Consider the following 18,497-nt stretch of genomic DNA (forward strand, 5'->3'; position numbering starts at 1 on the left):
ATGTATACCTAGTACCTAATGAGAATAAATCTTTGATATGTCAGTGTTCGGACTAATGTTCAACTCTGGAATATGGCTACAAGCCCAAGCAGGGGTGCGCCCTGCTCTCTCCCCCCCGCTCACCCCCCGCGTCTCCTAGCGGATGTGACCCACTGGAGTTATTGTTTCCTTCGGAATGGTGTCGCGAGCATTGTGTGCACTCTGCTCCCGAGCTCCCGTACTTGCACCCCAGCCTCGCTGCACCTAGCATATATACGAATACTGAACATCATAAGTTCATGATCATGAACCAATCATAAATATGGACGTCATGATGCTAATAATAAGTGAGTAAAACTTTTTGAATACCCGGTATTAAGACCGCTGTATACCTACACTGCGTATAAAACGAGAAATGTATGTTGATTAACAAAGCCCCCGCTCGCGTACATGTAGCACAATACCGGTGCAGAGCGCAGGTCGTGCCGCCGTCCGCGAGCCTTTATTCCAAACATGCTCTGTTTAAACTGAAACTCGCGTATTTTTTCACGTCGTTATCCCGAACGGATCCACGTGCGCTCGGCACACGTAACATAGCACCGCAATGTCACTATAACTACTAGATACACAGAACATGCACAGAAGGTTTAAAAACAAAATACTTTCTACATCGAAGCAAAACAAAATTCGTGTATAAGAAAAAACATGCATTAACTCTCTATTTTAGTGATCAGGAAAAGAAACGATTCAGAATTAATACCAATGCAAGCAACTAAAATGTATGCTAATACTAAAAGTAGTATTAAGCTGTAAAAGAACTTTCCTTTTTCCCCTGGAAATCATGCGAATGCTGGTTGTGCAGAATGATCCTTCTGCAAGAGTATATTGTTTGTGTCAGCGGTCGGTGAAATATTGGGCGCGGTGCCGGCGATATCGCGTATCAGAGCTTTAGATACCGCTCGATACTGTGCGGATACCTGTGCGATACTGCGCGGATACTTGTATGATACTACGCGGATATTTGCATCGCTACTTATCGTCCCGGCCGTTGTAGGCTTCCTTCAGGTACGAATTAGTGTTTTCTTACAACCATTTTCATATGTTGAATTCTGGTACGTATCTGTAATCACACAATCTCTAGATTTAAATATTTGAAGCACAAGTACGTAGTGAGTTTAAACTGTCGTCCGGCACGCAATTACTCCGCGCCACGTGAACTATAATTCCCCGGAAGCATGTTATATTGTAATTAGCTTCGTCCTTGGAACTACGTCATCAATGAACAACTTTATTTGGAGTCGCTCTGAATTTTTAAAATCGTGATTTTGTTGATTATTGGATTTGAATAAAATATTGAATAACTCGTTCAAAGTTACAACCGTTTTAGTTCACGTCGTTATACAACTTTCGAATAGAAAACTTTATGTCTTTAGCAAGGACAACACTTTCTTTTACTCTTTACTATTGTATGTGTCTTAAATTGTTGTCATCAAATTATTGATATGATAACGTAGTTATTAATGGCGGTTAGGTAGGATAGACCTACATATGTGCCGCGCTTTTATTGGCGTAGTTTATTACATGGAAGAGATCTGGGAGACGTTAGTGGTTCAATATTGTAATGTAAAAATAGTCGCGTGACTTCTAATAAGTATTCCACATTTAGGTGTGGAATATCCGCGACACTCACTCTACACGAGACTACCTATATATCTATGTCGTGTTGTCTCCTCAACACTAGTCTTTGAGTCTGATATTTGAAATGTTTAACTATAATTTGATCATTTTTGTTGAAAATAATAAGCATTGAACCTTTTCTTCGAAATAAATTCATTCAAAATTGATTGCATACTCTGTAAATAAGTATTTAGTTATTAAAGTTTCAAACTCGGTTTACTATCATCGTACCACCTATTGGTAAAATTAAATTAAAAATTTTGTTTATATTAATAAAATAACTTTTTGGAGCAAGATGCCTATTATTGCATTACACACTTTTACATATTTTTATTAAAATTCATTTTTGCGAGTTTGAACAGCAGATTGAATAGAAAGTTCAAGTATCTTCTCGCAGCGATTATGGAAGCTCTCTACTTACATTAAAAATGCAATTTTATTTTGATTCACTTGTCAGTGATGATTTTAAGTGTAGCATTCAAGCTTAGTGCCAAACAAAACGTAGTACGAAGCAGTTTATACTGGACGCAGAGCCATCAATTTGCAATAATGCTAGTGTGTAACGTGTGTTGTGTTGTTGCAGAGCGCGTGGCGTCGCGCAGGATGTGCGCGTGCGCGTGGCGCCTGCACGTCTTCACCGCCGCGCTCGTGCTCGCCGCGCATCTCATCAAAGGTACGCTCACTCATTTGTGCTTCTTTATCATACACTACTATACTCTACCTCTACTGTGTAACGTGAATTTTTACATTTTGAACGTAGCAGAAAATGTCGCTGCGCAAGTTAATGTTTACGCAACGCGGCATTCAGCGTACGTTATTTAAATCGAACCACAACATTAATACTACACATTATACTACATATAAAGACAATAAGGTGAACTCTCGCCCCCGAGGACACGTACAGCCGCAGTTATTGTCCGTTATCTAAAGAAATGGCACAGTTCAGCTGTAACCTCGCCCTTTGTATCTCGCTGACCATAACAACAGATTCCGAATGAATATTTGATAATCTACCTCCATCATACAAGTAACGGTTACACGGATTGTGTCGGATAAAATGCGAAACACACCTGTTTGTGAATAAATAACGGCGAGTAGGCCTCCAAGTATGTACATAGACGCGTGCTCGCACAACACAGATACAAATCCGTATGTAAATGTGGCAGTGTATTGTAAACAGCGAATAGTTATCGAGGCCGGATCGAGTTTGCGCAACTTGTTACTGCAGCTAATGGATGTTTCGTTAAGTGGAGCAGTGTAAACACCCGACGAGGGTGTTCGCGGCCTCTCCACGGGCTCGGCTGTCCTCGGCGCCGCTCGGCAGCGCTCGGCAGAGCTCGGCAACGCTCGGCAACGCTCGGCAGCGCTCGGCTCGAGCAAACACTCGAGCGCGCCGTCGAACACGACACTAGTTTTAATGAATATTTAAACGTTCGTCGAGACATCAATTCGGAACGCGAAAATTTGCCGCGACTCGTTGAAAACTTGCTCTTTATTCGCTAACTTGTCGCCAGAATCATAAACAAGTTTTAAAGGGGAATAAAATGAAAAGTTTTCCAGTTGACGTCATTTGCGTTGCGGACATCTAGTCAGTTCCCCGCTAATGAAGTTTTGTGAGTATTTTTCTGAACAGTTCAGGTTGCAGCCTGAAACGTTTACTTTAACGACGTAATTAGCTCACGGAAGTAAATTGAAACAATTTGCCGAGCAGTTACTGAAAAAGTGCGCTAATTACGCGGACACAGGCAAATGGGTAAATAGTAGCCGTTCACGGTGTAGCGAGTAAACAATGAGTAAATCAGAAGCGAACTAACGTCACACAGTAACGAGCGCGCTGGGAGGCGCAGACTGAGCCAACAGCGCGCGACTATCAACCAGTCGCATCAACACCGTCGTCGCCGGTAACTGACGCATTAGGCGACCGCGCACCTGCCGCCGCCGCCGCTCGCTGCGGTGTCACACATCACACACAACTGACTTTAGTGCCAAGAATATGCATGACTTTGTTCTCTGTCATTAGAAAGTAATTCCATTTTCTATGAGATGATTTTTTATAACAAATTATTAATAAACAATCTTCCGATATTTTTCTTGGCGAATTTAGTCGACGAGAATTACTAACATTACATACATCGTCTAGTTCCTAACCAAAATAGATTACTTTATTTGTACGAGTATTGGTTATTATTGTGAATTTGCTCGGTTTATTTTCGGTTGAGTTGTTACCTAACGCTTGCAGAGAACTAGAAAGTGTTCAGACGTAATCATGTACCCGTAGTAGTCTCCGATCACAACAATTAATACATTACTTATCTATCAGAGAGAGTAACATGTATTCATGTATTTAAAGTACCATTAAAATCATTTCATTAAAATCATTCAATAAGTAATTTTTAATTTAATTGGTAATGTTTAATTTAATTACAATTTTCACATTGTCGAATTTATATGTAGTATTATTTTGTCATAATCTTAACTTTAACTTATTTGTATAATGCATGCTGTGCTTACCTTTAAGAGATTGTTACACAAGTATTGTTTTATGATGTTTGTATTTAATAATTGTATCGTGTAAACGATTGTTGGTGAGCCAAATAAATAAAATAAAATAATATAAAAGCGTCATTTTATCATTTACTCACCAACTTTTAAACAAAAAATGATTTAGTTCACAAAATTTCATTCAACGGTGACCTACCGTGTATATCTATTACTGGCCTAATATCAATCGTAAACTATTTTATAATAATATATCATCAAATAACTTTTTGATTGTACAATAAAATACAATAGATTGAAATGACGTCGACTGTGACCTTTACCCTTTTGTGTCGAATGTAACCCGAAATAGATGCAAACTACTTGTGAGACAGCGACCAGTGATCAGCAACGTGTTGTTGTGAGCACGCCGACGTGCTGGCCACCGCTCGCTCACAGGTGCGGCACTGGTTGCCGTGGCGTGTGCCGGCGCTTGCGACATTCTGCTTTGTTCGCGAGGTGGCGCTTGTTTACTGACACCTCTGAAGTTCCGCGCGACCTTCCAGTACCATAAAGGGTGTGTTTGTGATTTTGGAGGAATTTTACGTAAATTTTTCCTCTCAAATTTAGTGAATTAGTAAAACAAATATGTATATCTACAATCGATTTTAATGAAAACTTTTAATTTCATTATAGTTCATTGAAGCATTCTCGTTTATGTTTGTGTTTAATTGTAAGTAAGTAAAGGTTGTTAACAGCCCTTTTTCAACCGACTTCAAAAAAAGGAGGAGGTTCTCAATTCGGCTGTATTTTTTTTTATGTTTGTTACTCGATTTCTCAAAGACGCCTGGACCGATTTCAAAAATTCTTTTTTTATTTGAAAGGGTATGCTTGTCATTTGGTCCCATCGTCATCAGGTCAGGATCTGATGATGGAAACCCTGAGAAATCGAGGGCAACCTTCGAAATTTGTAGGCATACTTAGGGTAAAAACTTGACATTCAGGTGCATGCCTGAAAGGACTATTCAACAGTGAAAGTTTGAAGCTGACCTGATGATGGAGACCAGAGAGGGTCGAGGGAACTCGACAACTGAATATGTAAACTACCTCGTGTTTGGGCTTATATTATTTGTATTGACGAGACCTTTGCAACAGTGCAGGTTTGGAGCTGACCTGATGATGGAGACCAGAGAAGGTTGAGGGAATTCGACAACTGAATATGTAAAATACCTCGTTTTTGGGCTTATATTCTTTGTATTGATGAGAACTTTCCACATATATGGATAGTGACAACTATTCGTATCACTGAAAAGTTGTAAATAAAAAACTTTTTTACAAAAAAATTATGGACAAGAAGTTTGAAATGACTCATCAAAGTTGTCGTCTAAAAAGACGTAAAAATAAGCTCCTCACGAAATCCTTACTAATAAGGAAATAAATCAATGTGGGTTTCGTAACGCTACGCAGATTTAATTCGTAGACAGACCGGGCCTACGCCGTAGGCGTATAGCTACGAAAAGCGTAGCTCCAAGCAATCATAAAGAAGTTACCGTACCTGTATGTAGAGGTAGGCCTCCTGTACGGTTCACCCGTCCCCCCGCCCCGCCCCGCCACCGCCGGATAAATAAGAATCTTTTGATCTGCGCTTTTAACTGGTGTTCTTTTAGAATCCCTGGTTTACCCCCCCCCTCGCTCCCCGCACTCGCCCGGCCCCTTCAGTCTGTGACGTCACGCTTCTGCTGCTGAGATATTGTATTTTTCGGGCTGATGGATGACAAAGACGTTCTAACGATCATCATAACAATGGTTGATGTAGAGCGCAGCTTTCTAATATTGACGTACCTCCGGCGTGACTGATCACGTACTTACACACACACATACTGTGTACCAGTAGATTATGCTAATCATTTAAATCAGTGTGGTGTTCGAGGAATGATAACGCTTTGGTACAAGTATCAATATAATAGTCGCAGTATCACCGGCCACATTCAGCGAACTGTTGACACCGGAAGCAATCACCCGCCGCCCGCAGTGATGTTGTTCTAAACTGTAAATAATAATCGCTTTGTTCTGTTGTTGACGAGCTCACAACAATATGTACTCAATTATTGCATGTTCTCTGTGACAGTAGCAAATGACGCATGCGTGACACATTATACAAAAATAATGTGGATTGTTATGTCGAAGTGATTAAAATATCCAACATTCAAAGCAAACAATAATTCATATAACAACAGGTATTTAAGCTCATAAACACTAACAAAGTGCACTAGTCGTGACACGCGACTCCTCCACCTGACGTACAAAACACATTTGTTAAAGGCATTTAACATTCCTCGTGGAGCGAGTAAAAACACAATAAATTCTGAATACTTATCACGCAGAAAGTGGGTGAAACAATTACTTGGCGGCGGAAGGTGAACCTCGCGCCTCGCGCCTTAATATAAAGTTTATGATCTTCCGTCCTCCAGTACTGTTGTCGACTGACACACACACACACACACAGACACACACACACACACACACACACATGACTAGACTGGCAGCTACTTCCCGGAGTACTGGAGTGTTGAAACACAATTAACCACATTACACATGAACTATTGTATGTGTGTCTCAACGTACTGTATTGATCTAAACTAAAATAACTCCTCGAAACAGTTAATGAGGCGCTTGGTCAATCAGTCGCTTAATAACTTTGTTCCAAGAATATTTAAACAGTGTCTTGTTGTAACCGTTTGAATAAGTTTTAGTCGCCTGATCAATCATACTTCCAATCAGTGTAGTGATGCGTAGACGTGTGTTCTCGCAGAGTACGCGAGTGATTGCTAACATTAGTACGTAATTAGCAGGTACGCTAGTGATTAGAGCTCCCACTACACTAATTTGTCACGAGTGTAACACGCCCTCACACACTCACTGTTATGAGTTCACAATTGCTCACCGCGCACTTATGTAAATGATATTCCGTACTACAAACACTCTTATGAGACTGTATTATAGCCGAAGGAGTCTAAAGTAAACATTTTTCTGCGAGAGTATCCCCAAATGGCATCCTTCTGTCTCTTAAATCTTGGAAATATATGTATTTGCAGAGACACGGTTCACGAAAAACATTATGAGAGCAAAAGTAAATAATGTTCATCAACATAAATACATACAGTCCGCTGGGATCATATTAAACACACGAATTTGTACGAAATATATTTGTTTGCGTATTGCACAAAGAATTTCATGCGAATTATTTGTCCAAGTGAGTATAGAGGTACCTACACAGATCTGAGACTACACAGATGCGAACGTAACATGCGATTATATGTGAAGGCTCATTTAAAAGATATGAAGTTTACACAGGTTGATGTGCTGACATCCACTTCTGGACATCGTTTGCTTCAGTAACCAAACATTCCTCTCATTTGTGATATCAAGCACGACGAGTCTTCAAACGCTCTCATAATGCAAAAATAATGCAAACGCCACGGATAGCATCATTGCGTACATTTCTTATTTATTCCGACGTAAAAATGTATAACTCATATCTAAATGGTAATTTGTTTGTCAGTCCATCACGTTTGTATCTTTTTTCCATTATTCGCGCACACAATACACACAAAACAGTATTAATTTTCAATGTTGGTATAACATGACGAGATACTCATCGTACGCCGTAAAGTACTTTATTTTATTATTGTTACATACTCGTATAATTTTAATAATAGACTCGAATAAAATATATTCGGAAGCAAATTGGGATCCGTCGGCCGCTGGCTTTAATTGGAGAAATGGTATTTATGGTCGCGCAAAAAGTGTTATTAATTTTATAGGGATTTATTTTGAAGGAATATTTATCATCATATTGCTGATATTCTGTAACCGCTCATAAAACACATAACATGTGCTTCTGATTATTAAATATTGCAGTCTTTATGCAATAGTTTCCTTGCCCTACCAGACATTCTGCTGTACACGAATGAATTGGCTCATTCATTAGCCCCGCGACTCGTGCAAGTACAGCGCCGCGTGCCGCTGCGGTGCGCGTGCGGCGCGACGTAAAGTAGACGTGAATGAGCGCGTAATCTCCGCCATCCATCAGCGAGTGCGGCCGGAACCCGCGCCTAACGCGCCGCGCGCACGCCACCCGACGCGGTGCGGGCGGGGCGTACACACTGGCGAGATACAAGTGCATGACTCGCACAGGCAGAGGTTAATGTGCTGATTACTCTAACGCGTAAGTCAGCTGCCAATGTTACTGTTCAATTCAACTGTCAATTGCTAATGCTAAGTAGCGCGTTGAATTTTCGTCTCATTAGCATAACCGAATTATTGAAAATTTAATGGTATAAAGCGGTGCGTGACGCCGTGACGCTGCGGCGGCGCGACGCTTGTCTGCTTATTGCAATATATCATTATTTCTTCTGGCTAATGAAGCAGCTCAGTTACATGAACTCCGTCGAGTAGAGTTCACTCGCGATAAAACAACACGTGCACTTGCTTTAGCTGAAGAAGTACAATGCAACAATACGATGCACAGCGCCCGCACAGCACACTCCGCGCTGATACTAGCGAGTTACGCGGCGCCGCTCAATCTAATTACTTGTAAAGAGTGCGCCAAGTTTGAGCGACGCTTCAAACAAGTGTTTGAACTTAATAGCGCGAAGTAATTTGTGAGTGTTCTCCGAAAGATTATTAAATTATTAATTTTCCATCAAATTTTAATCCCAAATGTTGCTCAGATTTTGTAGAACTAATTAACACGCTATGAGACGAGAGAAGATTACATTTAGTGTCCGTGGAGTGTTACTGTCGTAAATACAAGCGAACAGGGAAATACATCGCTTGTGTGTGAAGTACACTGATATTATATAAAATGCAGCATATGATTGGAATAGTGCACCTACTCCATGTGAATTCCTACATTAGAATTTTAATATAAGTAAAGATTTCAGAAAGTCCTAAAGAAGTAATGAATTAATTAGAAAGCCTACATTCCTTGAGCTACAAGAATGAAAGTTCGAGATTCAACAATGTGGAATATTGGCGGAGCGTGAACTTGACATGCCTCAATGATTACTTAAAATCAAATGAATTAGTTGTCACGTCTCGCGACACAGATCCGTACTGTAACGGCGAGTCAACGAATAATATAAATAGGTAATATTTTATACTAAATAAAAATAAATACCTAATAAAATGTGTAATATTAACATTGTTCGGAGCGAGCCACACCAACAGATTTAATTAAATCGAAACGAGTTCTACGAAAATTTCCATGTTCATTGTTCAACGTGTAATTATAGGACATTTGAAACAAGCCGCGAGCCGCGACCGCGCCCGGGAAACGACTCAAACATTCAAATGTAAATTTAAATAAACGCTAAATGGGCCGAACACTTGGCTCACATTCAATCGCAACTTACTGAAATGACCCGTTATTCCACTAACTACGTTACCGGTACTGGTCTTAATAAATGGCCAGTATTTGCGAACACACAAAAACCCCATTACCGTTAACTATAGGTAAAGCAGCAGTCGACTTTGACATTCTTACTTTAATCCCAAGTTAACTATTGTCGGCACTATCGTGCTCTTTTCTGGCAGTTATCTCTGTCAACCATACGAAGGTGTATTAGAGTATGTAACTGGTTTAGAAATATACTTCAATAGCATGTCATATATCAGAACATCCCAACAGTAACTTGGTGTGTTGGTATTCTGCGCAAGTGACTGCGTTGAGCAGCACCCCGCTGCCTTACGAGGCACACGCTCGCCACACGGAGGCTCCCGCGGGCCCCAGCGGGCCCCAGTAGCGGGACCCGGGAATATCTTACACGAATTGCATTATTAGTGCTCGTAGCTTGTAATAGGTAGATGCGTTCGCCGTCTGATGAATTCCATCGAACCAGTTTCACGACGGAATGGTTATCTACACGACATGCACTAGTGTCGAGACAATAAATTACTTTGTATAAACGAGAGCGAGCGATCATTGTATTGTGTTTATGTGAAGGTGTCGCATTTGACAGAATATGGGGTTACTGTGAGGTTAGTTTACACTCATATAAATCGGACAAGGGAAGTAGAAGAATTTCTTTCAAAGCATAATATTTAGTACACAGTTCTGGGTCAGTGTTGTATAATTATGTCAAAATATTCAAAGCTAAAGACAACAAGTCACAAAACGGCAGTCATCTGATCAGAGCACGAATGTAAAGAGATGCACCGCTCTCATTCACTCGGGATACGGCGAACATCAGTGTCAGCACAGATTATGAAGAATACATTTACAGATGCACATAACTGTCTGACATATCAGAACAATACCGTCTGACCTCTATACAAGTAAAGGTTGAATTCCAAATTAAAAGCTCGTGCCGCCGTGGGAATTATTTTGTTTGCGCGCTGTTTAAGTGTGTACCTTCAGCAATTTCATATCTAATACAAAGGTATGCATACCCACACGTATGCAGATGTTTACTTGAGTTCATGTGTAAGGTCTCGCCGGCCGAGCTGATCATGGACGGTTGTTGCCGCCCATGACGAGCAGTCCTTGCCGCGCCTCTCGGACACCACCAGCATGTGGCCTGCAACAGTGCAATTACCAACACATAAGTATGCAGTGTATGTGCGTCACCGGTGCGGCGCGGTGTGGGCGCGGCGCGGCGGGAGGCGGCTGCGGCGGGTCTGCGCGCTCTGTCCGCGGCCGGCCCGGGGCGCGCATTGTTTCTAATTAATCACGAGCTCTCGGCGACTCCACATTGTGTTTCTTCTCTATTATGTGTGTGCATGTGTATTACGTCTGAGCTGTAAGATTGTCTGGTGGCGGATATTGAGCTCCATTATTGTTTGTACCTCTCTGTGCCCTGATTACCGTCGGCCGGCGGAACTCCTCAGCCAGTGTGGAGAGTGGTACCGCGCCTCTGGCTCCGTGCATGCTTGATAGCATGTGTACTCATGTGCTTGTTTTATTTTACATATTTATAAGCAAGTTTTACATGGTTACAGCTCAGCTACCTAAAAATTATACAGGAATTAATTTTAAGCAGTGCACAAAAAAATTCTGGAGGTCTAGAATCATTAACGGAACATATCTGCATCATTAGTAAAAAAAAGTTTTCATTCTTTTGTCCGCCCTAAAATCAACAAAATATGGATACCAACTATTCTTACGCGATTGGAGCAGCGCTCGCGTCAGTAAACCGGTTTTGCGTTGCCGCCGTGCCTACTATGACGATTGTGACCGTACAATCTGTTACAAAAAAAACATCTTTCGCTATCAATAACTTTTCTTTTTTGTAGTAAAACACGAAAAAATAAAAATATACGTATCTATAATACTTATTTAACTACAAGTTGTCAAAGTTTGCGCACTGGATAAACTTCATTCCTGTATTTCAGAACTGGGAGTGATCCCTTTGTGTGACTGAAATTGTTTTCCATGGCCGTAATGTTAAGCAAAATCTATCAAAATCATGACATAATACAGATAGATAACAGGGCTTATTTACTGAATTTTCTAGCGATCAGTTTATTGTTGTTATTCATTTTATGTATTAAAATATTTTTAGCATCAGTAGAGGTTGAAACCGGGTTGAAGGTAAAGTGCATACGCACGGACAATGGAACAGAATTTGTGAACAAGAAGTTCAATGGGTTTCTACGTCAGAAGGGTATAAAACATCAGTTAACTGTTCCCTACACTCCAGAGCAGAACGGCGTAGTGGAGCGAGCTAATCGCACTATTGTTGAAATGGCTCGTGCTATGTTGGCGGAAAAAGGTTTGACTATGAGGCTGTGGGCGGAGGCGTGTAACACTGCGGTTTACACGAAGAACAGACTGCCACACAGTGGTAACCATGGCAAGATTCCTGAGGAGTTGTGGACAGGGAAGGCGCAGTCATTTGATCATTTCAGAGTTTTTGGAACGAAGGCGTTCGTGCACGTGCCAAAGGAAACTCGGAAGAAATGGAGCCCTAAAGCGGTAGAACATATTTTTGTAGGTTACTGCGAAGAAACCAAAGGTTATCGTTTTATAAATCCCAGTAATCCACGCGTCATTGTTAGAGCACGGGATGTAGTTTTCTTAGAAGATTCTACAACTGTGATTTCAGGGAATCCTAGTCAGCTTGTAAATAGTGATGACAAAGGTGCTGAAGTTATCTGGGAATTTTCTAGGGTAGAAGGCCAGTCAGGTTCATCACCTGCTAGTGCGGAAGCTTCTCAAGAGTTGAGTTCCACAGATGAAGCTGAAGTATACGAAGATGCGGAGGTGGAGTCGGGAGAAATGGGTGATAGTGGAGCAGACAATGTCGTGGTGGACAATGTTGAAGTTGAAGAGACCGTTGATAGAGAAGAATCGAGTGAAGGTGCATGTCGTTATCCTCTACGTAACAGAATCCGAGATGGAAATCATCCTAATGGACTTGCATGCTGCACAGAAGATGCTGAGCCTTTGACAGTTAAGGAAGCCTTGAGTCGTAACGACAAGGATAACTGGAAGGAAGCCATGAAGAAAGAGATGGATTCTATGTACGAAAATAAAGTCTGGAAGCTAGTTGACAAGCCACCTGGAGCTAAACTCGTAGGAAACAAGTGGATCTTCAAGTATAAGTTCGATGCAGATGGTAACAAGACCTATAAAGCTCGGCTTGTGGCGAAGGGTTTTACTCAGTCCTACGGTGTTGACTACTTCGAAACTTATTCACCGGTCGTGAGAAGATCAACTGTTAGACTGCTACTATCATTGGCTGTTGAAAAGGATTTATTCATCAGTCACTTCGATGTGAACACCGCCTTTCTCAACGGTGATTTACACGAAAGAGTTTATATGCGGCAGCCGGAGGGTTGCATAGACGAGAACTCGAAGGAAAAAGTTTGCTTACTAGAAAAAGCGATATACGGCCTCAAACAAGCTTCTCGGTCATGGAATGAAAAAGTAAATGAAGTGCTATTGTCTTTAAACTTCAAACGCTGTGACTTTGACAACTGTCTTTACAAGAATAATAATTTTTATATTGCTTTATATGTCGATGATTTTTTATTATTTTACAAAGACAAACGGCAGAAGGAAGTTTTATTAGACAATCTTCGAAAACATTTCAGCATAAAAGATTTAGGGGAAGCACGACAAGTATTGGGAATGCTTTTATCTAGAACGCCTACCGGTATATATTTGAATCAAGAGAGATTAATTTCAAAGATCTTGGATGAATATGGTATGGCTGACTGCAAAACAGTGAAAACTCCTATGGAGATGGATTTCCATAAAGCCTTGGCGGAAGGGGAAGGAGGTAAGCTTAAGCTCTTGTCCTGCCAAGACTCTCGTCGGTTTCAAGCGCTGATAGGGTCGCTAAATTATTTGGCCTGTAACACACGCCCGGATATATCAGCTGCTGTAAATTTTTTGGCGCAATACAATTCCTGTTGTGAGGAGCGTCATTGGAAAGCAGCGAAACACGTATTGAGGTACCTTAAGGGTACAAAGGATTTGTCCTTAGTATTTCCCAAGTCGCCAGTGCAGGACATAACGGGATTCGTTGATGCTGACTGGGGAGGAAATATAAAAGATCGCAAGTCATTTTCTGGTTTTATTTTTAGGTGCGGCAACTGTTTAATTAATTGGGAATGCCGCAAACAAACCTGTGTAGCATTGTCGTCTACGGAAGCGGAGTACATCGCTCTCTCGGAGGCAACGAAGGAGGCAGTACACTTGCGTCAGCTAAATGCTTTCATACGAGGTGAACCGTTAGTGACCATTTGCATTTTTGTGGACAATCAGAGTGCCATAAAGCTTGCCTACAATCCTGTGGCACACAGACGAACAAAACATATTGACATAAGGGCGCATTATGTCAGAGATTGCATTTTAACGAAAGTTGTATGTTTGGATTATGTGTGTTCGACAAGTAACCCTGCGGATGCACTGACTAAGCCCCTGGGTCGTGTAGTGTTTAATAGATGTGTGCGTGAGTTGAGTTTGAGTATGTGTGGTAAGGTGTGATGAATGTGATGTCTGGATAATAAATAATCGTTGTTTGAGGGGAAGTGTTGGAACTCCTTGAGAAAATGTACTTTTTGAGATTCGAACAATATTATTTTTTACTACTGACGTGTGTCACTGATTTTCACTTACATGAAAAATTATCTCTGCAAACAAACGTTTTTTATTATTTTCCATTCCTATTTATCATAGTCATCAAGTTATTTCTTCTAAACTCAGTCCGATCGGTTTAAAATTGACAAAGTTTCATACAAACTTTCATCCCCTATTTTATCCCCCTGGGGGTAGAATTGATCAAAATCCTTTCTTAGCGGATGCCTACGTCATAACATCTACCTGCATGCCAAATTTCAGCCCGATCCGTCCAGTGGTTTCAGCTGTGCGTTGATAGATCACTATGTCAGTCAGTCAGTCAGTCAGTCACCTTTGAGTTTTATATATTTAGATAAACAAGCTATCATAATCTCATATTTATTTCCAAATAATTTACTTCACGAATATTTTGTGAAAGTTTTAATTTCGTTATATTGTTGTAAGCGGCTCGTTCAGATGCTGACCGCCTGAGCGTCGGACGGAGATTACCATCATCTACTTGTTCTTCTTCATCACCTACTTCATTTGACATTAGTTCGGTGCTTCGAGTGTAAACGTGTAACTTTGAAATACCCAAACGTTATTGAACTAGGGACTCGCTTGAAGTATTTCTTTCACAGAAATTCACAGAATCACTATCACACTGTCACAGAACACACTCCTGGTGTGAAAGAAATAGACTGATATTGTGTGTGTTTGCAATGAAGTAACGTCTCAACATTTGGTCGTGAGTCTCTGTGGCCGAGTGAGGTGAAGTGTCCTCAACATGACAATAGTACAGGATAGACAGTTTGTAGCTAGTTACGTGAGTATGTGTGTGTGTGTGTGTGAAGCAGCCTCTGGGAGCCACCGCACCATGACACGACTCACGCTCCCGGTACACGCCTACTCACCAGAGTTGTTAGACAATTAACATTATTTATGATATAATATCTATATTGTATGTCGCATAGAGATAAAGCTACACTTTCTAAACATATGTAGTCCATAAAAGTTTTGAGAACCTATTGACAGTTAAACAGGTTTTAAAACTGCATGCCGTACGCCCTCTGCCATTAAGTAGTTAAAGTGAACCGCGTGCAAGTACCGCCGTGCTAATCGCGTCCGATTATAGTCCCGGCCTTAATCCGGACATTACTCGGACTGACCGGACATTACCAGATAACGTCACTTTACGAACATTGTCCATTCCGCACCTCCGCCGGCTTAACTCGCACTCAGCCATTAAAGTAAAGTCACCTGAGTCGCGCTTCCTTCCCCACTACTTAATAGTTCACAACTATCTCCCGGCACATGCCACGCGAACATACAACATATAACATTGCAGGAAAGGCAATGTGCATATCCGCCAATTATGTTGGCTTGAGCTGGGTGCGGATAAATTTTAAGCTCTTTTGTTTCTGCAATAAAGTTCAACGTCGTATTTATAGTGGTATTCGTTATCAGTAATGCGCTTCTATCTGTACCGCTTGATGAAGCAGTGATAGCAAACGTTTATAGCTCAGTATCGCGTCGCATCGCGCAGTATCGCATGTCGTGCGAGGGACACTGCGTCCGGTAGTGTGCACGCTCCACGTTAGATACAAATTGTTCCGTCGCCGAGACAGTTCAACAGGATCATGAGCTTATTTAATGCACTCGCGTTACGTGAGCTACTTGAAACATATGGCAAGTCTTACAGTAGACGCACATAATGAACACAGATCCACTGATAACGACTTATCATATTAAATATCTTTATTAATAACTGTTGTTGGTGATGGAAAAAGACAAAGTGTTAGCACAGGGAAGTGTGAGGTCAGCTCGCAGTGTCCGCGACGCACTCGATCATCGCCGAGAGCGTGTCACCTGCACACCCCTCCCCGACTCCTCGTGTGTCACAAGTGACATCGCTCCACGCTAGGAGGGCAGCTCATAGATGTACCAATGCAGACGAAATTATAATTGCTTTTAATATTGTATTCATCCGTTGGTAATGAATAACAATAATCACGAGGTCAGTTCTGTATCGTTTCCCTCCTCACTTCAATTGACGTTAGCATCATCATCGGCCATCGCTTCCCAATAATATCATTACGATGTTATGTTGCGGGCTGCGGGGGTGAGGGGGTGCGGGGGTGCGTACAGACAGAAGTGAGCCCCTCTACGTACGTCTCATGTTATGTGTAGATCTGTTGACGGAAGGAGGTTTTATGCTCGGTTCCTGTTTACGGCCTGCTTTCTGTTATTATTCAATGATTATTAGCTGATAGTAAAGTTTTATGACGACTGTAAATAAAGGAGGAATTGGAAAGCATCCGGCATCAGGAGGCATCACGAGGCATCACGAGGCATCAGGAGGCGCCAGGAGATGCTCACAGTACACCCACTGGCGTTGTGTTCCCGGTGAGTGTCACGTGTCGCTCAATATCGCGTTGTTTTTGGACTACTACGCATTCACCATCAGCTCGTCACGTCGACTTGTTGTTGCGGACACTCTATAGTTAGTACCACGACTAACTTTGTATTAAAAGTTTTTGGTATTTAAGTGCTAACAAACCTTAAGCTCAACTGCTCCTTATAACAATACAGACAATATGTAGTCGCGGTCCGAACTAGTCATAGGCACAGTGGCGGCCAGTTTACGAGCCGCGGCGGTAACGCGACGTGCCCGCGACGTGCCCGCTATCGCACACACTTACCATATTTCCACAATAAATACGACTCCATCCCGCGGCAACCGATAACCAACCTTAGTGTCACCAGCTCAAGGTATATTTTGGCTTACCGCCGCACTCCGCGCTCCGTGTACTTAGTCGCAGTAGAGATGTTATTCAGTAATTCAAGTCAGCTCGAGCTTAATTTATCTTTTTCAAGGTACGTTATTTATTCGAAAGTTCGAAGTTTTCAGTTTTATATTGTTTTATCCGGAGCACAGATGCAAGACATAACGTAACCACTGTAGCGGAAATCATAAAGAAATGATAGTGAGTACAGGAGTCTATCTCACTTGGAAATGGTAACGTGTAGCCGGTGACGCCGCGTGCTGGAGCTCCGTGTCGTGTGTCACAGTACATATTCACCGTTACAAGCACGTCAGTGACTGTATTCAACAACAGTTAGTTGTTACCCAGAGCCCAGTTCAGCAGGCTAAAGCGAGTAGACAGATAACGCGGAAGTCCATTACCAAGTTCGCCTATTGAATATTCATGTATGACGCGTACTAATATTGGCCAAGTGTGTGGTCGCGCGCACCCATCACGCTACCACCAATCAGTGTTGCGCTAGCTACGACGCGCTACGCCTGCTACGCCTGCTACGCTAGCTACGGCCGGCCTACGAAATAGAGCATACACAAATCCGCTTTGAACTTTCATCCCACATAGTGATACGGAGTGAACAACTTGTTCGAAACACTTTCACCTTGCTAAATTCTACTTTAATTTTAGAATTTGGTGAATATTTAAGGTCAGCCACGTCCTGAATGTTCATGTTACTTATATGACAAATAAAACATCATAGACCCATCAAACCAGATGCTAATTACACGTTTGTGTTATTTTCATAGAAATAATTGAATGAATGATAATAAGAACTATAACGAATGACTGCAAGTTGTTAGTGACGTGAAATGGAATACTATTTGAGGTGAACTATATTTGTATCGCAAGCTATAGGCGGGCTGCTGTGGCGGATCTACTTAATTAACTTTTAATTCGGTAATTAGCGCTCATCAACCGCGACACGACACGACACGCGACACGACCCGCGACACGACACGACACGCGACACGACACGACATGCGACACGACGTGGAGCGGTATTACCGGCTACTGCTCCAAAGTCAAGTGTTTTTATTTTAAATAGAGCATTGCAGGCTCTTATGAAGCGTCACGCTCTGCTCCGCTCGGTTCCATACGGAGTAAAGCTGTATCGTGGATTGAATTCTTGCTCGCTTTGTTGTGTAATCGAATTAGTGTTGTTTATCCGACGCCGTAATTAAATAACAACAAGAACAAAGCGCCACGTGAGCTCGACCCACTACCGAGGGACGCACTGGAGCACTGTGCACTATTATTACATTTACATTCATTTCACGAAGATCCTCGTACCATTGACGTAAGTATATCAGATTGAAACAATTTTTATTAACTCGACATTTTTCAAATGCTTAGGTTAGTGGATGTCTGCGAGAAATATCCGAGATTATCCGGCGCGGCGCCTACTCGTTGTTATCCGCATCACAGCACTAAAGAAATGTTTCTAACTCCCGAACAAATGTAGGCAGCGGCTT

At 41.7% G+C, this 18,497-nt stretch overlaps 1 protein-coding gene across 4 annotated transcripts in view; it reads left to right on the top strand.

Moving 5' to 3' along the window:
• LOC110379559 (lachesin) overlaps window positions 1-18,497 on the top strand; it is a 190,100-nt gene that overhangs the window by 150,138 nt on the left and 21,465 nt on the right. For all 4 annotated transcript variants that reach the window (XM_064038747.1, XM_064038746.1, XM_064038745.1 and 1 more), the window contains exon 2: window positions 2,240-2,329. In XM_064038747.1, coding sequence (XP_063894817.1) covers window positions 2,260-2,329 — 70 coding nt within the window. In that variant the 5' untranslated portion in view covers window positions 2,240-2,259. The remainder of the gene's footprint in view (window positions 1-2,239; window positions 2,330-18,497) is intronic.

This window comes from Helicoverpa armigera, chromosome 17, assembly GCF_030705265.1.
Source record: "Helicoverpa armigera isolate CAAS_96S chromosome 17, ASM3070526v1, whole genome shotgun sequence".
Classification (NCBI taxonomy): domain Eukaryota; kingdom Metazoa; phylum Arthropoda; class Insecta; order Lepidoptera; family Noctuidae; genus Helicoverpa; species Helicoverpa armigera.